The 23,587-nt window shown below is 43.1% G+C and overlaps 2 protein-coding genes across 2 annotated transcripts; one reads left to right on the forward strand and one right to left on the reverse strand.

The window, feature by feature from the left end:
- Positions 1 to 2,466: 2,466 nt before the first annotated feature.
- ATNIH1004_011638 (uncharacterized protein) lies at positions 2,467 to 2,961 on the forward strand (the record flags this gene model as incomplete). The annotated part of the gene is made up of 1 exon (XM_033576200.1): positions 2,467 to 2,961. The coding sequence occupies one exon, from the start codon at positions 2,467 to 2,469 to the stop codon at positions 2,959 to 2,961; it is 495 nt and encodes a 164-aa protein (XP_033420864.1).
- A 6,294-nt stretch (positions 2,962 to 9,255) lies between these two features.
- On the reverse strand, positions 9,256 to 11,131 carry ATNIH1004_011639 (cytochrome P450; the record flags this gene model as incomplete). Its single annotated transcript, XM_033576201.1, has 5 exons — positions 9,256 to 9,578; positions 9,666 to 10,089; positions 10,155 to 10,489; positions 10,543 to 10,719; positions 10,765 to 11,131. The coding sequence occupies 5 exons, from the start codon at positions 11,129 to 11,131 to the stop codon at positions 9,256 to 9,258; spliced, it is 1,626 nt and encodes a 541-aa protein (XP_033420865.1).
- Between the last annotated feature and the right edge of the window lie 12,456 nt (positions 11,132 to 23,587).

Raw genomic sequence — 23,587 nt, forward strand, 5'->3', positions numbered from 1 at the left:
CCAAGCGCCTGTGATGTTTTTCGCAGATAAAGCCTTTTCCCAAGCTGGATAGAACATGGCAAAGAAGTCCCGCTTGCTAATAGCGCTTAGGCCTTGAGATTGATGCAAAAATTCCTCCAAACGACTGCTGTAGGCCATGGAAAGCGGCCAAAGATCCCAACATCAAGCGGCTGTAGAGAATGCGTAGAATAAGGAGGATAAGTAGCCAGTAGAATCCTATTAGCATCACAGTAGTTAAGAAACTTCATAGTGACATGAGATCCATGGCCATCAAGGACTAAAAGCCTGTATCCCCGCCCGGCTTTAGCCTTTGTCCTTTTATCAAAAATATCCCGAAGCCATGCAAATCCTAGCTCATCGTTGGTCCAGCCAGAAGGAGAAGAGGTAATATAAGCGTCATGCATCGCTGGATTAAAGTCTTGCAGCCAGGTATCTTGTACTTTGCCAGATACTGCTTGATATATTAAACCTGGTGGTAGAGCAGTTCCGTCGGCGCAGATACAGGCAATTGTAGTTATCCACTCTTAATTACCATCTTGCAAGCTGTACCTGAAGCCTTCTTTCTCATATACTTGCTTTGAAAAGATTCTTTTGCCTTTAGAGAGTATTCCGATAAGAAATCCCTTCTTATCCATATTGTATATATTCTCCGGCTGTACGTCCCATTTCTCCAGCTTAAGACGTAGATAGTCAAAGTATAAGGCATACTTTGATAAGGAATCAGCTCGTTTGCGTGCAGCATCAATGGCAGTTGTATAGCGAGAAAGAAGGCTATCAGGATGACTCTGTATAAAGCGGCCAGGCCACTGAATTCCTGGCTTTTTTCCCAGTAATCTCTTTGGCAAAATTTCGAAGCATTTCATGTGCAGGATACAGGCCTCTCTCTGTTAACTTATTTATATACTTTATAAGCTCTTTAGCCTGGCGGTTGTTGAGTACTCGCTGGTTCTTATATTGTTGTGTCCTAGAGCCTTGAATGCCGCGGTGATGCCGTGATAATGTTCCTGGGTCAACACCGAACTCTTTTGCAGTTTTTGCATAGTTAACTGATGCATCTGGGCCCGCTGATTCGATTGCTGCTAACGCTGATTCAAGAGGAGTCATATTGAATGAGATATGAAGTGGTGAAGTTGGTGGGTGCAAATTGCGACGAAAGCAACAATATCAACGGAGAGAAGCTAGATAACATTTAGTTTTTGTTCATGAATGGAACTTGTTGTTCTTCACACTCTTCATCCGAGCTTCTCACTCGCTAGGAGCGTTTTGGGAGGCTCTTAATAGGCTATACTGGCCAGGGCCTCACCACTCTCACGATTCAGGCCCTCCCGGGTTAATTATCTCCTAGTCTGATTATCATTTTCTACTAACAAACTCTCTTTTACATTTATTTACTAACTACGTAATGCCTAAAAATTCCAGCGAAATCGAGGATCAACTCTGTAATGCGCTGCGCGCGTATAATGAGCGCAAGGAGCCCAAAATCGCACTGTTGGCTCGGGTGTTTGGTATCTCCTACCAATAACTGAACGGACGCATACACGGTCAAATCTCGTTCAGCGCGTACTGGCCCGAAGAAGGTGCTGGACCCAGGAGCAGGCATTATGATGATCTTTATGTCACGTGGTCAGGCAGGCCTATTTCTCACAACACAACAATCCTTGTATGATAGTGTTTCCCCTCCCATAGTTGAATTCAGTTGGAAATGCTACCATACCTAGCTGTCCATCGTGGACATTTCTATGAATGAGCAGTCATCACAAGCAGCACCATTCAGAGTTGAACATCAAAACCAATTCACCTCAGATGAGAACAGGAAACTAGGATGTAGAGTATTCATACGACACTATCCAGAAATAAACCTGTACAACGCCAGGAGATAGTGTCGCAAGTGTGGTGGAATGTATGAGTTTTGTGGGAATCCCTTCTATCAATTTTGAACATCTGGTTTGCAGTTGTAGCTAAAAGTTAAAACTCTAGGCGTAAGCGGATTTTCGCTCATGGCAGATGCTGCGATTAATTTTGGGGGCCATTCGTGGGATCAAAAATAGCCTCTGTTCAGCCATAGCTATTTTGGCTCTCAGGGGGAGCGTCATCTTTAACCAATCAGAGCTCGTATAGAGCTTTGTGCTATCGCTGCGGTCCAAAAATAGTTGCAGGAGAACTGCTACGCTTAGAATGCAGGCAGTTTGTCCTAGGTTTGTAAAATACCCTCTGGTTTTTTCTTTTTTCGTTAATTCCGACATGAATCTGTGTCTTGTTACAGCATTTTTTATCAACCTAGGACTATAACGGGGCAGCCATATCTAGCAGGATAGCTTTACATATCTATTTCCCTGCTATAAATACACACTCCAATGGCTTTTAATAATACCTCACAGCAATTATTATTTACATCACTAAGAACAGTATATAAACTATCTAGTTTCTGCGCAGCAAAACTCGAGAATCTGGACGCATTAGCCTAAGATGAGAGTTACCCTTACTTCTAGAGTCGAGACTTTAGAAGACCAGATGGCCATGCTTATCAGTGATTTTGACCTCCTTAAGAAGGGTAATATCACGGACCAATCCAAGCCTCAATGTTATAAAAAGCTAAAGATTGACCCCCGTTGGTACTGTGACAGAGTCGACAAGTTAAAAAATGTTAGCTGGAATGTCAGGCACCCACCGGAGAATGCACGGCAAATCCGTGACGATGACGATGATTTAGAATTGAAATTATCCCAGAAAGTCTTTCACGGCCCTGTTCTTCTCTTATTGCCATTGGAGAGTAGATATGGGGAGGTTGAATGGGCTCTACCAATCAACGATGTTACTGTCAGAGGCGTTTTACAGGCTATCCACGATCACATCAAAGCCTACGAGGAGGCTTGTGAGGAGGGAGATGAATGTGAAGAGGGTGTCTTTGAGGGTTTATCTTTCTGTAGCACCGGCGTCTGGAGAGTAGACATGGGTTCCTGATAGATAATCCGTTACAGTATATAGTGCTGAAGAAATGGCGTATAGCCGGTGTATAGCTAGCGCCTTGGCAAGCGTACGGGGGTTTTAACCTGTAAGAATCTCTCCTTCCTGTATCTATTCACGCAAGATACTGCTCAATCTACGTCTTGTCTCCTTTCAAATGCTATCTTTCCCTGAATTCACAACATATAGTATTAGTAGAGCTTCATAGAAATAGCTTAAGAAGCCCTGCAGGTAGTACCTCCTGTAACAAGCCCCCGTTACACTTTCTCTATCCGCCAATGATCCAATCTTTCCCTTGCATTTATCTTTGATCGCGGGTCCTTCTCCGTTTCTCGCTTACAAGGGCTGAAAGTCTGTATAAAAATCATCTTTCAGTATTATATACGGTTATCTGTCCTTTTTCCCATTATGGTCACTCTAATTATGATCTAATAATTTTCTCACTCGTTTCAAGTCCTAAAGTTCGCTGATGTTTGCAGCTCAACTTATTCGCACTATATACAGTCACATGACAAAAGTCTACTGTTGGAACTTGGAAGCGATTGCTTAAAGCTAGCTTACATAAATGATGACTAAGCGATCGAAACCGGGGGCAGGCGCCCATGCTTGGCAATATGCTCCAACATCTACATAATTCCGCATCACGCGACTCGCTGCCCAATATTATGCTTCATCTTTTCAACCACCTTGTTACGGAAATGCTATAATCCGCCCGACTTGGCGGTGCGGAGTATCTGACGATCGACTCAACCCCTGAATCCTTTAGATAGTCGAGCACCCAAGATCTGGAGTAGAGCACCCAGATAGGAATGCAAGAGACTCAGTCGATTGAGATACTGTGATTCCTGGTGTTTCCACTGAATGACATCTACTTCCTAATTAGGCTAGTTGGCCTGTAGCTGATAGAATAGCTCCCCTGCGCATCACTTCCCCTGAATTCCACAACATTTGTTATGAGCCCGCCGCCCGGGTTTGCAGCGTCTGCTTAACAACCAGGCCTTTGCACCCCGGCAGCTTATATAGGCTTACAATCCCTATCTAGGCACGCAGGTGAATCTGTTCATCAACGTGTGTATCCTCAACGTCCAGGACAGTGGTTAGGACCGATCAATCTACCTACCAGTCGGAGTTGGGTAATATTACCACCCTTCCTATCGCCGAAACGATTAGATGTCAGAGAGGGCTCGGGATCCCCGGACAGGACGATTTATATCAAGCGGGAGAACACTGAGGGACAAGTACCGACCCGAGCGCCGCATCGAGTGAGGATCCCGTGGCGATCCCACTACCAGGTGATTTCCCTGAGGTGGAAAGTGAACCTGACGAGGGTAGAAAACCCTAGAGAGGAGCTAAGAGAGGCTTATGAAGAGAATAGAGACATTCCGAGTGAACAACTCCAGAGCGAACTAGCAGTCAGAATGGTGACCCAATTCCACGAGCGCCTACCCGAGACGGTAGATTAGAACGTTTAAGATATCGACCTGAGCAAGAAAAACGTACGGACATGGAAACAGAAGTGGAAGAGTTTTGCCGCATACAGAGATGCTGGGAAGCAGTGAAGCAAACCTTGGATAGACAGGATAACCAGGTGAGCTAAAGAATTGCTGGAGGATGAAGACTGGAATGCCCTGGATGCGAAAGCAAGATATATATCAAACAGAATATCCAGGATGAAGACAAGACAGCTGTACGATTTGACAAATTCAGGTGCAGTCTGGAAATATCTAATGAATAGATATGAGAGAATAACACAGTATGATATGGTTATTGCACTCCGAAGAGTATCACAATGGAAAAAGGATCCTAATATGGATATCGAGTCATCTCTTCAGCAGCTGGAACAATGGAGTGCGGAACTATATGAAGTCAGCAACCGTGAAATAAAGTTTAATGAGCTTACCATTTTGAAATTCTTCTTGGATGGATTACCAGATGAATATGACTTTATTAGAGATGCCTTATTTGGCAATGCTGTGCTTGAAAGGGGATTAGTCTTACCGACTGCAACAAAAGGAGCTGAAGTCAAATAAGACTGGCAACACCGGTACCGAGACTACTGGCGAGTTGGCAAATCGAGCAAAACAAATAGAATGCTGGAACTGTGGCGAAAAGGCCAGGCAATGGAATTGCAAAGCTCCAAAGAAGGAGAAAGGCAATAGAGATCATCCCAAGAGATGCGAAAGACCGCGAGCAGAAGATAAAAGAAAAAGTCCCGGAAAGCCAAAGCTAGATTCGCAGAAGAAGAAAAGGACTCGATAGGAGCGATCTAGCGATAGGAAGAGCCCGCAAATGAGAAAGGCTATAGGGTGTATTTAAACAGCAGATCAGCAACCAATTTACGCATCTAATTGATCAGGATGATCAGGGAAGGCCACCGCTTAAAGGGGACAGAGACCCCATAATCGACAGCGGTGCAACCAGTACGGCAAGCGGAGAATCAGAAGCTTTAGATCTCTGGACCAGAGATACGGTGGAACCCTTGGAACAGCAGGAAAAGCAATAAGGATTGCAGGAAAAGGCACCATGCAGATATCCTTAAGCAGTGGGAAAACAATGAGAATCCCAAATGCTTTATATGTGCCAGGCATGAAAGAGACCCTGCTTTCAACGCAACCTTTATATGCAGACGGCATCTGGAATGAGCATACCGAGAAGGGATACCGATTCTTCCGCAAGCGAGGCAAAGAGAATATTATTGCAACTGGGTACAATATTGGCCGGACAAGTTACCTGGGATGGGTAAAGAGCAAAGATGTATTAGCTGTTCAGTCCCAAAAGTGCAAGGAATGGGATGAAGCTGCAAGGCTGATTAAACAGGTGGATTGGGAACTAATCCACAGAAGACTTGGACACCCAGGACGGACCAGATTACGAGTAGTGAATTAAACAGTTGGGACACTACTGCTAAAAAGGAAGCTATAAAAAGCTTACAGTCCTGTGAGACATGCATACAGGCAAAAAGTGCGAAGAAACAAAACCATGAAGAGGCTCCAAGAGCTTCAAGACCGCTGCAACGGGTTTATATGGACTTTTGGGGGCCATATAGCAAAGCCAAATGCAACGAGGGATGGAGATACTACCTTTCACTGACTGATGATCACACAAGGTTTTCATGGGTATATTTGACCAAGGATCGAAAGGCAGAGACCGTACAGGAGACTCTAGAAGCATGGTTAGCTCAAGTGGAGCGGGAGAAAGGAGTCAAGCTCCTAGTGATACGCACAGACAATGCAAAGGAATTTCATGCATTGAAGACATGGGCAGAAAAGCTGGGGATTTAATTAGAGTTTATTGAGCCAGATACACCTCCGCAAAATGGTGTTGCGGAGAGGTTGAATAGGCTGTTATTGGAGATGGTGCGGGCAATACTAATCGGGGCAGATATTCCAAAGGAATATTGGCCATATGCAATTCAGATGGCAAACCACCTACGAAATAGGACCATACGGGTTAGAGACACCAAGAAAACCCCGTTTGAGCTTTGGAAAGGCCACCCACCAGATATCTCAAAGTTTCGAACCCCATTCTGCAGAGTTTGGTTTCACCGGAAGCCAAAGGATGGTGATAAGCTTGAACCAAGAGCAATAGAGGGAGTCTTTATTGGCTATGAATCAAGCAGGAGTCATTACCTAGTGATGACTAGAAAGGATCGGACAATCCATCGAGTAACGAACCCCATTTTCCTGGAAGACAAGAGAGGTTTTATCAGCAGAGAACCAGGAAGCAGAGATATTGGGGAAGAGTCAAGATACCAAAAGGCTTTTGAAGAGAGGCAACCGTCGCCTCAAATCAGCTCAGGAAACATCCAGATACCTTATATGGCTGAAGGACATGCAGATGTTCAGCAGAATCAAGGAGATAAGGAATCTGCAGAAGACAACCAACAGGTTGATGAGGTTAAAGAAGCTGAAGAGGTGGTAGAGGTTGAAGGTCAGCATGCAGACAAAGATAACCACGTGGGTTACCGGAACCGACCCCCGAAAACACCTCTGATTTGCGCAGACCAAGCAGAATTCGAAAGCCTTCGCAAGCGGCAATCGAATCCAACCAGACAGAGGCAATATATGGGCGAAAGCCACGTGCCCAGAAGCGCAGAGAAGAGAGGGAGGCAGTAAAAGAACCTTCTCCGCACATATCCACTGCAGAACTGCAGCGAATCCATGAAGTTGCAAACCTAGCTGTAGCGCTAGAGCTTCATCTTGGTGACAATGAGTTTGCTTTCAGAACTAAAACCAAGGCTAGTAGCAAGTTCGACGGACAGATTCCAATCCCGAAGACCTACCAGGAAGCAATATCTGATCCTGTGCGTGGATCCCAATGGAAAGAAGCAATCCGGACTGAATTGGGCAACTTAATCCGCTTCGGAACATGGAGATACGTCAAGAAACCAGTCAACCAAAAGGTTATCTCCACCAAATGGGTATTTGATGTCAAATACTCTGCGGACGGACGTGTGGATAGATTCAAGGCACGCCTGGTTGCCCGAGGCTTCTCCCAACAAGAAGGATTAGATGTTGAAGAGATTTTTGCACCAGTAGTACGATTGGAAAGCTTGCGGATTCTATTTGCACTAGCTGCAACATATAATCTAAAAGCTCACTTGCTGGACGCCACAAACGCCTTTGTTGGATCAAAAGTCGACAAGGAACTCTACATGGAGATCCCGGAAGGAATTGATCCAAAATCCCACAATCCAAATGATGTTTGCGAGCTCTTACAATCCTTGTACGGGCTGAAGCAATCTGCATACCTTTGGAACCAAAAGGTTAAGGAATTCGTCACATCTATTGGATTCAAGCAAAGCACCGCAGATCCAGGAGTCTTTATTAATAACCGCCGGGTTATTATAGCCTTATATGTGGATGATATCTTTGTCTTTAGCACAGATCCAAATGATCTGGATGCTACTAAGAGGAAACTGAAGGAGTTTCATTCCATGAAAGACTCTGGTCTGGTACAAAAGATACTAGGGATTCGGATAACCTGGGGAAAGGACTTTATCCAGCTTGACCAGGAGTTCATGCATACTCCATTTTGGAGGAATTTGGAATGCTAGATTCAAGAGATCAAGATCTTCCATTAAGTCCCAGCATTGATACGAGTGATGAAAATTCCCGCAACTAACCCGGGACTGCATGAAAAATATAGGAAAATTATTAGACGCTTGACATACTTGGCTAGTAGAACCAGAGCAGACATTCAATTTCATGTTAACAGATTAAGCCAACATCTTGCAGAACCCAGAGATATCCATCTTCGAGCATCGAAACACATTCTCCGATATGTGAAGAAGACTATAAGCTATAGTATTAAGTATAGCTTAAAGGGGAGTGGAGGAACAATGGGATTAATAGGATACTCTGATTCATCATATGGAAATGCAACAAAATGTCGCTCAACCAGTGCATACATATTTTGCATGGCGGGAGAACCGATTAGCTGGTGCAGTAGAAAGCAGCCAATAACTGCCACCTCTACTACTGAAGCTGAATATATTGCTGCTGCAGAAGCTGCTAAGCATGCAATCTGGATTAGACACTTTCTTATAGCTATTTCGCAAGCCATGCGGAGCAGTTAGATTAGGTGTTGATAACCAGGGAGCATTGGCACTTGCAAACAACCCGGTTAATCACCTGCGGAGCAAGCATATTCGCATCCGATACCATGCAATCAGGGATTTCATTGAACATGGTGACATTAGGCAATTTATATTCCTACATCTGAAATGCTTGCGGATGGATCACAAAGGCGTACGGGTGAAGGATTGAAGCAAATGGTCAAGAAGTTGCAACTAATGGGTTGGAGAACTAAGATCCTATGGATGCAACATCTAGGACCTTCAGATTGATTATTAGAGGCGTTCAACACCCCCCCGCAATTGTTTTGTTTTATTTTCCTGTTTTGGAAGTCTGTATGGCTTCATTTCATTCATTTATGGAAAGGCTACGGGGTATTGAACGAAGGGGAGTGTTACGGAAATACTATAATCCGCCCGACTTGGCGGTGCGGAGTATCTGACGATCGATTAAACCCCTGAATCCTTTAGATAGTTGAGCACCTAGATAGGAATGCAAGAGACTCAGTTGGTTGAGATACTGTGATTCCTGGTGTTTCCACAGAAGGACATCCACTTCCTAGTTAGTCTAGTTGGCCTGTAGCTGATAGAATAGCTCCCTACGCCCCATTTCCCCTGAGCTCCACAACAGATCCTAGTCTTTTGCTCCTGGCGCAGCAGTTTTCTCGATCGAATGTTCCCGATCGGGTAGGCCGTGACAACGACCAGGAGGTAGGTTAACCATTTAGACTATCACGCTCCTCCCTCGCGGTGAAAACCATCTGAATTTCTGGCAGGTTCAAAACAAACGTCTCCTTCAATTCTGGCCCCTCCAGTATGGTTGACATTCTCGCCTTCTCTTCCTCTGGAAAGTCAAAGGAGAATGAAAAAACCAATGCGGCCATCAACATTCGCATTTCCATTTGCGCAACGCTCTTCCCAGCACACGAGTATGCACCGATGAGGAAAGGGTTGAAAGCCTCCTTGTGCAGTACAAGTTCTGGGTGGGACGACCAACGTTCAGGTACGAAATCCCCCGGATCCTTAAAGTACCGTTCGTCTGCCTAATGGTAAGCCCCGGAAAATAAGGTTCTGGTGCTACACTACAGACAGGGGAAAAAAATAAAAATAAAAATAAAAAACATACCTCGGTGAAGGGTGTATGTGGGGGTGGAAACAAGAGTATTCCCTGGAATCCACCTCCCTGCGATAGACATCCCTTCCGCAGGCGTTAGGCGCTGAACACCGCTGGGGACATTTGGGAACAATCTCAACGCCTCATGGATACAGCTATTGAGATAGGGTGCTCGCACTTGGAGGTTGCGATGCGATATGTCCGAAATGGAAGAGACAATCTGGCCCACCTCCTTCTGTAATTTCCTTTGCTTCTCGGGGTATTTGGCCAGAAGATAGATCAAGGCACAGAGGGTTCCCGCAGTGGTGTCACTTCCGGCCACAAATGCAAGGTCCGCGTCAGCCGTCAGATCCTGTCTACTCTGTGTATACAGTTTCGGCTCTCCGGCTCCGCTGTCCAGAAGGTAGGAGAAGAGATCGACGCGAGTTCGAGACCTCTAGTACATACAAACGCGATCAACGATGCAGTCCGGAGCCACAGTGGAATTGGGGGCTGGCATACCTTTTCACGCTCTTCCAGCTGAGATGCGCACCAGTCGACCCATCTCTGCCGGAAGTAAGCTAGAAATGGTAGTTTTTGGAGGATGATAAGCAGCCACGTAACGTGCACCATGGGCCCCATGAATCGATGCATTGCAGCTTCCTGCGCAACAGCAACATGGGGCTTTCCGTTTTGGACCATCTGGAAGGATTTCCCAAGTACCATCTCACCCATAACATCGAATGAAAAGAATCGGACCCATTCGGTGATTGGAATCGGCCTATCTATGTTCATCGAGAGCTGCTTGATAAGGTCCACGCAGTGAATCCAAATATAAGGCTCATAATGCTTCAGGGCTGTGGTGTCACGATAAATAAAAAGACCTAGCTAACGAGAAAGTGGCCCGTACCGTCGCTATTAAGCCCCATATCCCAGACTCTCCTTCTCTCCGAGTGAAGGTCTTTATCTCTCGTCGCCTGCAATGAATGCCCCAAAAAGTCGTACCATGGACCTTTGGAGCAGGTCGTTCTGCAACCATGGATTGCGCGGACCGCATCTATATGATTAATGGACATCTCCCGGGGGCCTAAGGGAGTTAGAAAGGTCATTTGGGCTATCGCTGGTAACTTACGGATGCGAACAAAGTCCCCATACTGCTGGTGCAGCCGCTGTACTGTTCTAAAGAACGCAGGATCCCACATAGACCAGAACGCAGTTATCCTCGCCTTGAAGGGCCCAGGAACGTTGTGCAGGGGGTGGAAGAAGGCACGGTAGACCACCATACTACTAAAGAGGGCGGCAAAATACGTGACGCTGATGGCCCAGTATGAGTGTACCTGCAGATGAGGGGACAAGACGAAAAGCCACAAGGCCTCGAGGGCAAGGTAGGTAAAAGCAACCCACGGGGCACGGCGCTCCCACTCTCCACGCCTGAAGACTGCTAGGTGTGTCCAGGCGCCGCAGACAGCCGCAATCATTAGTTGGACAAGGGGATTCATATTAATTTTATGTATTATTCTAAAGGTGTGAGGGGATTTGAGGTTTGCTGGCAAGAGAAGGAACTGGAGTCGGAGATCCGTGGATTTTAAGAATAAGACCAGGGTCTACTTGAAATTGGTCGGGTTCCTAGGAACTCAGATGACGGCATTCGCCTTAACCCTCCAGACTAGAATATATTGTTATTATCTAGATAGACGCCTACTCTGTATACACTGGTAGCCAGTATCAGTCCCACCTTAATTAGATTCCTAATAAATTGCTGCCATGTTCTAATTTCAGAACTCCCAGGTTAAATCCGCACTTTCCATGCGTTAATATAGTTAATACGCTGGACTTTTTTAAACAACAGCAATTCCTGTATGACATAAAGGCCAGCGAGAATGGTGGATCTAACACCATTGCACATTAGCGTGATGAACGTGAGGGAGAGCTGCTGGGTTGAATAAAATTTAATTTATAGTTGGGCTACAGTAACATCAAGCCTGCATTGTTTGAATTCGATCCTAAGGAGAAATTAGCTGTTCTTGTAGCCGTTGTATCATCTCTCGGGGTTACATTAGTTAACCTTGAATTTCTAACGAATTTCTAACTTGGGTCTAGGTACTGTATAATAGATAGTAGGCATCCATGGCTTGGAATTCAGAGGGAAAGAAAAATCTTCAAGGATAGCATTTGATAAGATAGGATCCAAAAGGCCAAGTTATCACACATACATTACAGTACATGTACATTTTCCCATAGGAATCTGGTCTACCCCGGTTTGGCTAGGATTTGTCCCTTTTTATTGAAGGAAACCGAACTGCACTGGACTCAACCAAACCACATCGGGGACAATTTAAGAGGGTATTTGTTAAAGAAATTCTTCATCTTCCGGGGACTGGACAAAGTTCGAGTCAGTCGATAACGCATTCAAAGAGTTTGGGGGGGCACAAGTGGGTGAGAATAGCGGTGGGCGGACGAGTAAAATAGGAACTTTATACCGTATGTATCCTTCCCACCGCCCTTTTTTTGGCCCTTTTACAGAATAGAAATATATACATACTATATATATATAAATTTTAATATAGATCACTTGGAAGCTTATGCCGTGTCCGTATTTGTGTCTTTTGGAATACCAAGGTGTGCTAAGGAGGGATAGACATGAACAAATTTGGCGAATCGCTCCAGGAAATAGTGTGACCAAGAAATAATGCGCTTTGATTAAGCCTACAGAAATGGGCGGGTCTTTTGCTTACTATTGTATAAAGTAAAGTGGGTGGGCCATGTGAAGATTGAGAACGAAATAGCTGGTGCTCCCTAATTTTTGCTAACCCCTTAACACTGTATTGCTTTGTTACTGTACATACTGTAAGAGGGCGAAATGCTTTGCTATCTATTGACTAGATATACACAAAGAGGAATCGCTGGGAGGAAGAAAGTAAAAGGGGAAGAGGGAGGATGTGCGTTCTCGTACAACAAGGTGTCATGTGACTGTAATAAGTAGACCAGTCATATGCGCCGATTGCAGCAAAAGTGAAGCCGAGCAATAAGATACAGGCGTAGGCTGCGACACATACAGAGCGCTCTTTGTCTCTACGGAGTACTGTAGTGGGCTTCCGTCAGAAATCTTAACTAGTGTCGTCATGGCCAAATAGATTCACAGCTATGGGCTGCAGTACTGTAAAAATTTTTCTTTTCACTTGCAAGGCTGACAAAATCAATGGGTACATACAGTAACTATAAGTTTTCTCTTAATAAAGAATTCCCCTACTCAGGAGGCATGGTTAGCCTCCTACGGCAAGCCATTACGTCCACTCCGCAACAATCAAATTTCTCGCTAAGTTCTCTTACCGCACCTTTAACCGCCTTCCTACTAAATCTAGCTGCATAAAGATAAAGTATATTATAAAGATGTATATCTAGTATGTACAGGTAGGTTTTTTTCTTTTGTTTATCTTTACACTACCAGGCATTATGAGTCGCAAATCCATTAATCTTGAGCTGTATAAGGCTGATATTCTTAATCTTTATAAAGCAGAAGAAACAGTTAATTTTATTCTTTCTTATCTTAAAGATATACTATATACATAGTATTCAAATCAGCAAGCGTATATTAGAGGCTCGCCTTTAAACATGGGGTGCTTAAAAGCAAGACTGTATAAAACCTTGGATCCTCGCCTACATGCTTGTATTCAGGTGCTTTTCTTTTAGGTTGGACTAGAGGAAAAAGAGCTTCTTTATGCATTGCAAAAAGAAGGCTTTATAATAAGTCCCCGTACTCTTCGGAGAGTCCGCACAAAGCTTGGTCTTCTACGACGTGTACATAGTACTTAATAGTAGCAACTTTTGGCAAGCTGTACATGCTGTATCACTATCCAGATAAAGATATTTCTAATTATAGACTACTAGTGAATGAGAGGGAAATGGTAGAACTCCGAAGGAGTAGGTCAAGGAGACAATCTTAGACAGTTCAGAAGTTGTGGGCCCCAAGCCCACAAGTTCCTGGCAGGAGAAAAGACAATATGCCCTTTACACAACTGCGTTCCGTGGTCTGTGAGAAGGTTGTTGATTGTCTATTACCTCTTCGCATGAGGACTTAAGATAATAGCTATCTATACAAACGTCACGTGCTAATCCCCCGAATTCCTCCACTACACTAGTGCAGAATAATACCGTACAGAGACTTTAAAGAGATGTCCAGGAATATGGTACATTTTGCCTAGCTATATAAAACTTTTACTAATAGTATTTAGAGCTTGATTAATATCTTTTTGCAGAAACCTTGCAATTTTGTCGTACACAGCTTCGGGGGATGGGCTTTGACCCTGAAAATATATTGCCAAATGGACTGGATGCCGATCCAATACTGTTTTGTACTAAATATCTGCAGCTACGTGAGGCTATCACCTTGCATATTAATATGCAGTCTGAGCCCGTACTAGGATTACTAAGTTAGTCCAATCTCTTGGCCAAATATGTACATACTAATATAGGTCGGCAGCTGCTAGCCCTTCCAGGGCACGACATTATATTTATCCGCGGCAGGATAACTTCTTGTTATTTTATACAGCATCGTCCGTTGTATATTAATGCCTTGCTTATTTAATCCCGTGGGCGGACACTGCCAGTGCCTTGTGAGCAGGCTTGGCAATAATACTCTGATATGATACTGATTAATATATCGGTATTAGTGATCGATACTTAATAGTATTAGTGATACTTCTTGCTATTGTTTAATATAGTGGCAGTAGTTGTTCTGAAGTATACTATTACCATGGTAATTACCATCTTAATAAATTGCCATAGTAACATAGGCGGTGAGGCTCTGTCGAGTATCAGTAATTCTATTAATTAATACTAATTAATACTTATACCAAGTATCGATCGATGGCATCGATACCCGGAGGTATTGTTGCCATGCCTGCTTGTGAGAGATACCGCACTCCACAAGGTATATATCTGTTTACCGAATATTGCTATGTACCAGGTATATTCGGTGGTATATGCGCCAACTGCAAATAGCCGGATCTAGCTGCCCGCTGTACTGTACGGGATAAGCTCTGGCAGTCCGTAGCAGGCTGGTCATCGATAAGTTCCCTATCGATAACCATCAGTGATTATCGTTATCGCCGATAGCGATAATTCATCGATGATTCATCGATAAATTGGCAGAACCTCACCGCCTATACTTCCTACCCCGCTTTAAACTGGCTCCTTGATTTCCACTGCATCTAATTCTTATTCCTACTAGTATTAAGTAAAATATGGATTCTGATGCAGATTCATCTAATCTTATATCTTTATCTACCCTAGATTTGACTGAAACTGAGTCAAAAAGAGGAAAGACCGTAAGGGGCCAAAAGACATGGGCCCATACTCGTCCACCACAGGATGGAGAACCTCAATTTCACGGAACTGCTCCAATAAAATATTGTGTTTACTGTGAAGAATCACCACTGTACAGTACCTCAGTTACTACTAATATACGAGGCCATCTTAGATCAAAGCATCAGGTTTATGTTGAATCCACTTCAACCACATTACAACAATTAATAATCGATCGATTACAGCAGTTATATGAGAAAGCCGAGAGCTCGGGTCAAACAAAAGAAGTTGATACTAAGGTCTTTCAAAAAGTCTTAAATCAAGATATTATTAATAAGGTATTAGTATCTTTAATTATTATGCGAAGCCTTTTATTTCGCCTTATTAAATGGCCTGAGTTTCATACACTTTGTTAGGTGCTTAATCCAGAATTAGAAGGCTATATTATTACAGCACATTCCTTAGTCCCAAAAAAGATTAAACAATCATGGCAAACACAAAAGGATATTGTACGGAAAAAGCTTTAATTAGCATTGTCAAGTATTTATCTTTCACTGGATATCTGGACCTCTCCAAATCGGCTTCTTTTCCTTGGTATTTGCGCACATTTTGTTGAGGAAAGTCAGGAGAAGTTGTTAAAGGCTTTTCTTGCTCTACGTACAGTAACAAACCACAGTGGAGAGGAGCAGTTTGTTACTCTTCTTCCAGTCTTAAAAGACTATGGGATTGTACAAAAGCTTGGAGCTATTGTTTGTGATAATCACACTGCGAATAACAAGCTATGTCGTACAGTTGCTAAATATCTTAGGGAAGAAGTAAAAATTGAATAGGACCCAACATATCGGCGAATCTTTTGTATTGGCCATGTTATTAACTTGGCTGTACAAGCCTTCCTATTTTACAATGTGGTGAATATTGAGCAACTTAGCTTGTACAATAAACAAGAAGTAGCAGAAGGCGAAGGGGATAATATGCAGGGACAAGCTATGTTTCGTGCAATTAGACTACTTGGAAAGCTTCACAATATTGTGACACATATTCGTGGTTCAGCTGGCCGTACAAAGGAGTTCAAAGACCTTGCTGGGAGGATAATTCCACTTGATAATCGTACAAGATGGAATAGCTGGTATCATATACTTTCTGTGGCACTTTAATTTGATGCTGCTCTTGATAGCTATACAAAAAAGCATTTTGATACCCTTAAGAAAGAGTATCTATCTCCAACCGACTGGGAGAAGCTTCGTACAACAAGCAAATTCCTGAGTTTATTTGATCGAGCGACTCTAAAAACTCAAGGAGATCAAGCAACAATTGATAATGTGCTTTTTATGATGGATATTATTATAAAGCACTTTGAAAAGGCCCTTGTAAGTGTGTTTCCTTTATATTTTGTAAAGGGTTGGAGCCCAATTGCTATATTAATTACTACATTAATTACTACATTAATTACTATATTGATTACTATATTGATTACTACATTAATTAGTACATTGATTAGTACATTAATTAGTACATTAATTATTACATTAATTACTACATTAATTACTACATTTAATTCTTTATAAGCCACGTAATAACTACATGACTTTTTAACAATTTTTCTAATATTATATGGCAGGTTGAGCATGCATTAGATAAGGAATTCTGTTCCTGGATTTAGAATAGTTGGAATACCTTTAATAAGTACTACAGTAAATCAGATAATTTACCTCTTTATGCTGCAGCACTTATTCTTTATCCTGCTCGTCGTACAAAATATATCGAAGCAAATTGGGAAAAAGAGTTGGCAGAAGCCAGCGCTACAAAAGGTTAGAAGATTATAGGAGGACTATCAAGAAAAGGCTCCTTTTTATATAATTATACCAGTGTATAAAAAAAGTGCCTCTTTTAATCTTGATGAATTTAATTAAATTGCCCAAGATCTAGGGAAGTTTGCTCGACCAGCAAGTCAAGATAAATTTAAGGATTATAATTCTGAGTCTCTATATAAGATTCGTACAAGTGCTTTAACATGGTGGTGCCAGGATCAGTAACAAAAGCGCTGGCCAAGGCTTTTATATATGGCAATTGACATTCTATCGATTCCAGCAATAAGTGATAAACCTGAGCAAGTCTTTTCAGGAGCACGTCGTACAGTCTCATGGGAAAGGGCACAGTTGTCAGCTGAAATTATTGAGCAAGTTGAATGCTTAAAACACTGGCAAAGGAGTAATATTTCGGAAGAGAGACTTGAGAGGTAGCTAGTTCATGTTATTATCGTTAGTATCGGCGCACAGACTACAATGCCAAGAAATTATCGATGATTTATCGATAATTCATCGTTATCGGCCTTCGATAACGATTATCGATCGGCTACTTATCGATTAATCGATGACCAGCCTGGTCCGTAGTATATCCACTGGATAGACTACAAGAGCGGGCTGTTAGCCTGGGTACTGGAGGAGAGCACCAGCAGGCAATCGGTTCCTCTTAGCAGCATCCAATTAATTTGGACGCTGAAAAAGGTGAACAGGAGAATCTGATTACTCTATTAGACAACGAGAAGGAGAAGGGAGGGGAGGGGGATAAGAATCATCCTATTCTTTTTTAGGTAGGTATAATAATTTATATATATGCACAAGAATTAATACCAGCACCTGCACGCCTAGTTGTACGGGCCCTGTGTACAACACCTAAGCATAACTTGCACCTTTACGTGGTGCTTAGGACTAATTAGTAGCCATTTATATGGTGAAACCAAGCAAGTCACATGGGATGGTTCTGCCGGCAGAAAATGAGAAATTATTTTTGTTGCGGAGTGGACGTAATGGCTTGCCGTAGCCTCCTTAGGCGAGGTTACTTCGCGTTATTGTTGCGCCGACGCGATGCTGCCTATTAACAATACTACTTTTCACTAGCGCAATGCCAGAATACTCTTATGTAGGACGATGGTATCTTGCTAAAGTAGATTACAACATAAAACTGTAGTTAATAACTGCTAAAAAGCTCACTTACTGGACATCCTGATATTCAGGGAGAAACTATCCCCTATCGTTATACTTTTATAGGCATACATTGACCAAAACGGGACTTACAGAATACATATAGTTTGGTTTATATTTTTATACTTAGTACACTACGCTGCAAATTTAGGTACTATTCAGGACAACGGCACAAAGTGGTGGGAAGGGAAAAGATCTGAAAAGCGGGTGACCCGTTTGACCCTGAAAACTAGAGACGATCGTTGCCCTACAAAGTAACACACGCCATACACGTAACAAATCCCTCTAGGAGTTTTCGGGGTCAAACAAGCCACCCACTTTTGCGACTCTTCGTATGAGCACATACCTCTATAGGCGAGATTGCATGACTTCTCATGTACCGTAGGTGGTACAGAGACTCTGGAGCCTTCGGGAACAGGCTATGGGCTATGGCCTTCAACCGCGTGCGCGCTGGCATCTTTGCAGGAGTAGATCACATAATACTGTACCCGGGAGGTATGTAGAGACGAATTCCTTAACTGTTTGGGGGATGAGACTTTCCAAAGTATGGCTTTTTTTTTTTTTTTTTTGGCTTTACAGTATATGATCTATGCTACGGTATTGAGTAGGAGTATAGATCTTCTACTGTACCTAGGGAATTGACTTAATATATCCTTAAAGCCAGATTTGTAGCTTCTGTAGTTCCTAAATGCTGCTCTGATCTATCTTTGTGACTAATCTGTACGTGATTTTATGCAGTAGAAGGAATTCGCGGTGTGCAGTGACCGCACATGCCTGGTTGAAGGTCCAAAGTCATCGAGATGAATACAGAATTGGTACAGTATGTAGTATCCCCTTGGCTGGCAGCGCTAGTCGTCGTTAGCGGTAATTTTGTTATGTGTAGTTTTATTGGTCAGTTAGCTTTCACCGCTTTCTTCCTACTTGGGAATAGCCTTATTTATCTAAATTCCCACGCACCTCCTATTCATACCAATGCATTTTTGTGTATAATGGATTTATGGGGTCTGCCTCTAGATGAGGCAGAAGAGCCTTTATTATATAGCTCCTCTGTGGCTCCATCTAATGCCTCTGTATCTCCTCCTCCTATTTCTAAGAAGGAAGAAGAAAATGCTGCAAAGCTTAATCTAGCAGAGATTCTTCATGAAATACCTCAATACCAAGATGTCAAGTTCAAGCCTCTTAAAATGGCTGAGCCTTTCCCTCCTCTAGTACAATTACCACCTGGGGTTGATATTGAAAGCTCATACAGTCTATTCTCCTTGTTTATCTCCCAAGAATTAATTGCATTATTGTCATCCAATACCAACAAATATGCAAAGGCTAAGAACGCTGGCGAATCTGGGAGAGAATGGCATAACACTACAGTTTCAGAGATTCAGATCTTTCTTGCAATCCTAATTTATATGGGAGTCCATATATCTCCTAGTGATGAGGATTACTGGCAGACTAGCGAGGAGCCATTCCATATGCCTCGAAGATTTATGGGGTTAAAACGATTTCAGCAAATCAAGCGATACTTCCACGTTGCAGATCCTGATCCTGAGGCTGCTGTACAAGAGGCTATAAGGCTTAATCTTAAGCCAAATCAGATGTGGTGGTATAAGCTAGAGCCTTTTGCAGCTAGGCTTCGCACAGCCTGTTTACAGCACTGGAAGCCTTCAAATGCAGTCTCTATAGATGAGACAATGATTCGCGGCTTTGGGCGTTCTTGTCATACCTTTAAGATGCCAAATAAGCCAATTAAGCAAGGATATAAGCTCTTTGCCATTGCAGATCAAGGCTATATTCTATACTGGATATGGGCAAGCCGTCACAAGTCCCTTGTGGAGGTTAAAAAGCATGATATTGAGAATTTAACTCTTACTGGATCTATGGTTGTTCAACTTGCACAAGAAGGTCTGCCATCTCAACATAATAACTACACAATCTATATGGACAACTACTTTTCAACTATTCCTTTATTCAATTATCTTCGGCAGCTTGGGATTGGTGCTTGTGGAACTACCCGACCAAATGCATCTAAAAAGCTATTTCCAAAGGCCCTTTGTATGCTACAAGGATTCAAAAAAGCCTCAACCATGGAATACTTTATATGCAGCTCCTGCAGATGTTGACTCTGATACTGATTTCTGTGTTGTCGTATTGCATGGTAGATAATAATATTGTTACTGCATTATCAACTGTACATACTGTACACAAGCCAACTGATTGGATTCCTCGCTTGCGCAAACGCCCTGCTAAGACCTCAACCAGTGCAAAAGTTGCCCGTCAGCCATTTGGTGATCAGCCTACCAAGGAACTTCCAATACCCCGGATTATTGATGATTACAACTATCATATGGGAGGGGTGGATCGAGCAAATCAACTACGTGCAAGCTATGAAACTCATCAAAGATGTTTACGCTCATGGTGGCCTATATTCTTTTGGATACTTGACATAGCTATTATTAATGCTTATTGCATTGCAAAGATGGCCCGCAGACAGCAAGGTATAAGGAGATCACTCATCTTGAATTTCGAAAAGGTCTGTACAGGGACTATTTAAGCAAGGATCAGAGGAATTACTTCAACGAAAGCGAAAACATAGCTCAGTTCAACCATTAGATGAAGGTGATCATCAGGTTGAGAGGATTCACCCTCGCAAATGGTGCCATTTATGTGTTGTACGGGTTCAAGACCAAAGGCTCGAGGTCATACTATTCCAAAGCAATTCCACACAGTATATTGCTGCAAGACCTGCAGAATTCCCTTATGCAGGCCTGACATAAGGTCATGTTGGGCTGATTTTCATACACCACGACCCCCTTTAGGTGAGAAGGATGTAAATTGTTCATAGATAGCTTAAATATTTATATTTCATTCAATTCTACGGTATGTGGTGTTAGATGAAGCGGGCGTGTCATTTGCGGCAGAAAAAGGACGCTAACGACGACTAGCGCTGCCAGCCAAGGGGATACTTGCGGCAATTTTGGTTGGATTTTCGTCGCCCAGTTAGACTGCATTAAATAGACGGAAATTGTGAAAGGCTGGAGCCTGCGTAACTTTTCGGGCCCATGGTCCCCATTGTCCCCGTTATCCCTGTTTCCTCGTTGTCCACGTTATCCCTCGATACAGTACTGTTGGAAGCATGAAGGAGTTTAGGAATCGGGGGGTACAGAGGCACCCACGAATTTTACCTCAGCAAGCTCAGCCGCCGCACTAACGAATTAGTAGATTGCACTAGACCAATCAAAGACAAGCTCTTCCGCCTGTGTACTTGTCTTTCCTTCCTTTTATACCGTGATCCATCACCGAGCTGCGCGGATCACCGAGCTGCGCACCCACACAAAGCAGCCCTATAAATTGACTAATATCTCAACGAAATAAAGCGATTTTATTATATAATTAAGACAGCATTATTTACTAGGGCACTTGAGTCTATTATGACCTTTAATTTGAAAATCTACGTGGTAAGCGCGCAGTTTGGTGGGGACCTCGCAGCTCGGTGATCCGCGCAGCTCGGTGATCGATCACGTTAGTGGAAGTCGATGGGTAAGCTTTGGTGGGACGCAATAAAGACGAATTTCTGTTGTGCGAGCAATAATTTATAAAGTCGACCTTTTTATAAGACTCATGGCCATCAAGAAATAGAAGTCGATGATCTGTACGACGGGGAAGCTGGGGTTTTGTATTCTCGTTAAAATACATCATCAATTGGTATGCACTTACCTATTAAATAAATAATTACTTCGCTCATTATTCCACCCCGTCGGCGAAGAACCACAGTAATAATATGTCGACCAAAATAGGTCTATATTACTGATTATTCAGCATCCTCTCAGTCCGACTTTGTTCCTTTGTTAACCATTTTTATTCAGTTCTCCCATATAGATTCAGATAGTCAGAGACCTTACCTTCAATATAGATGAATCCTTATCCATAGATCAGTGATACTAGCTCATACACGTATTCAGCTGGCCGACATACTAATATAATTATCTGGTAAATCTGGCTGATTACGGTACCAATTCTCAAGATGTAGAGCACCCACGAATAGAATTATTAATGATATAACCTGTTGGAAATCATGATGCCTGAGGCACCTTCGGATATCCTGGTCCCGCAGCGATCTGATATATCACATTCAGGGGCTAAGGGACACGCAGACATAAGGAAGCGTTTGTCTACGCTCTCTCTCCTAGGTAGAAGAATATACTCACCAAGCGATACTAGATCGCACGATAGTTTTTAATATACTATCTAGTCACCGCTATCCTAGCACCTCACGACATAGCTTTTCCCCCCAGATTCTCAACCTGCGATGCATTCGCCAGCTGTTGCTGCAGTATTTCCTCTATCTTTCCGGGTTCCAATATTCTTCGCTCTATGCTTGCTCTTTGTCACGAGTCTCTGAGGTTTTCCTTGTCCAAGTTTGAAGCCGGTCTCATCGAAGTTATAGATATTCTATGGTCCGACTTTGTAGACCTGGAGCACCTCCTTAAGTTTATAATACCACTTAGTTGTTTTAAACTTATGATTAGTAACCGCTCGGCAACACTTCCAAACCGGGCGGATTGTAGTGTTTCCGTAACAGTCATCGTCATACAACAAATGAATTCATTCCCACTAACTAGGTAGCGCTTCAACGAGAATATTGAACATGAAGAGAGGAAGAAGGGATGAATCTGAATGACAACATCAATTGCGGGGAAACCAGAAGATCATATGACCCAAGGTGACTGTTTCGCGAGTGACTATACCTAATTGGGAAGTGCTTAGTGATACAGATTTGACTAGTTATTAATCGTGACAGGCGAGGAGAAAAGAAACACGAGGGCTGAGGGGCCCGAGTAGGCTGAGGAGCTCTATCCCCTTACAAAAAGCCTTGGTTTTGAATCTCAAGAAGTTGCTCTTTTTGTCGATTTAATTGATAGAGATTATAAGGTGTTTTCCCTGTTACGGAAACACTATAATCCGCCCGACTTGGCGGTGCGGAGTATCTGACGATCGATTCAACCCCTGAATCCTTTAGATAGTCGAACACCTTGTTGTGGAACTACAGTAGGTCAGAGGAATTGGCATTGAATAGAGTGAACTAAGCCATTGAATTGGATGAGCGGACTTAGTTGGTATACAGGAATTTCGTCTGTGGGAAGACATATATAAGCGAGGACTTCGCCGATCGTTCGGGGAATCCTTCGGGCCGATCCCATATTCATAACACACCTCAATGAGAAAATAGGGAACCGCTTAGTAGGCTCAGTTGGTGGAGATACTGCGATTTCTGGTGTTTCCACTGAATGACATCTACTTCCTAGTTAGGCTAGTTGGCCTGTAGCTGATAGAATAGCTCCCTGCGCATCACTTCCCCTGAATTCCATCAGAATATTGTGATCAAAATTCCACTAACACCCATGTTAGATCCCCTGATTGACCGCCTGCCGGGCCTCTGCTTTGAGCTCCCCCTTGAGCCTGTCCCTGAGGCATTGCTTGAGGTATTATTTGCCTTGATGCTTAGTTTAATACCTTATTTGATGGTCTGAAGTGATACCTCATTTGATGCTTCAAGCAACCGAGTTATTGCATGCCCCTCCATTGTTTCACCACCTGCCTGCTTAGCCACCGCTGCCTTTGCTGCCTCGCCCTCTCGAATAGTTTGGCCATACTGAGCTATATGGACAGCGCGGTCAA

The sequence above is a fragment of the Aspergillus tanneri genome (genome assembly GCF_003426965.1).
Source record: "Aspergillus tanneri strain NIH1004 chromosome Unknown AapTan_9_pilon_pilon_pilon, whole genome shotgun sequence".
Taxonomy (NCBI): Eukaryota; Fungi; Ascomycota; class Eurotiomycetes; order Eurotiales; family Aspergillaceae; genus Aspergillus; species Aspergillus tanneri.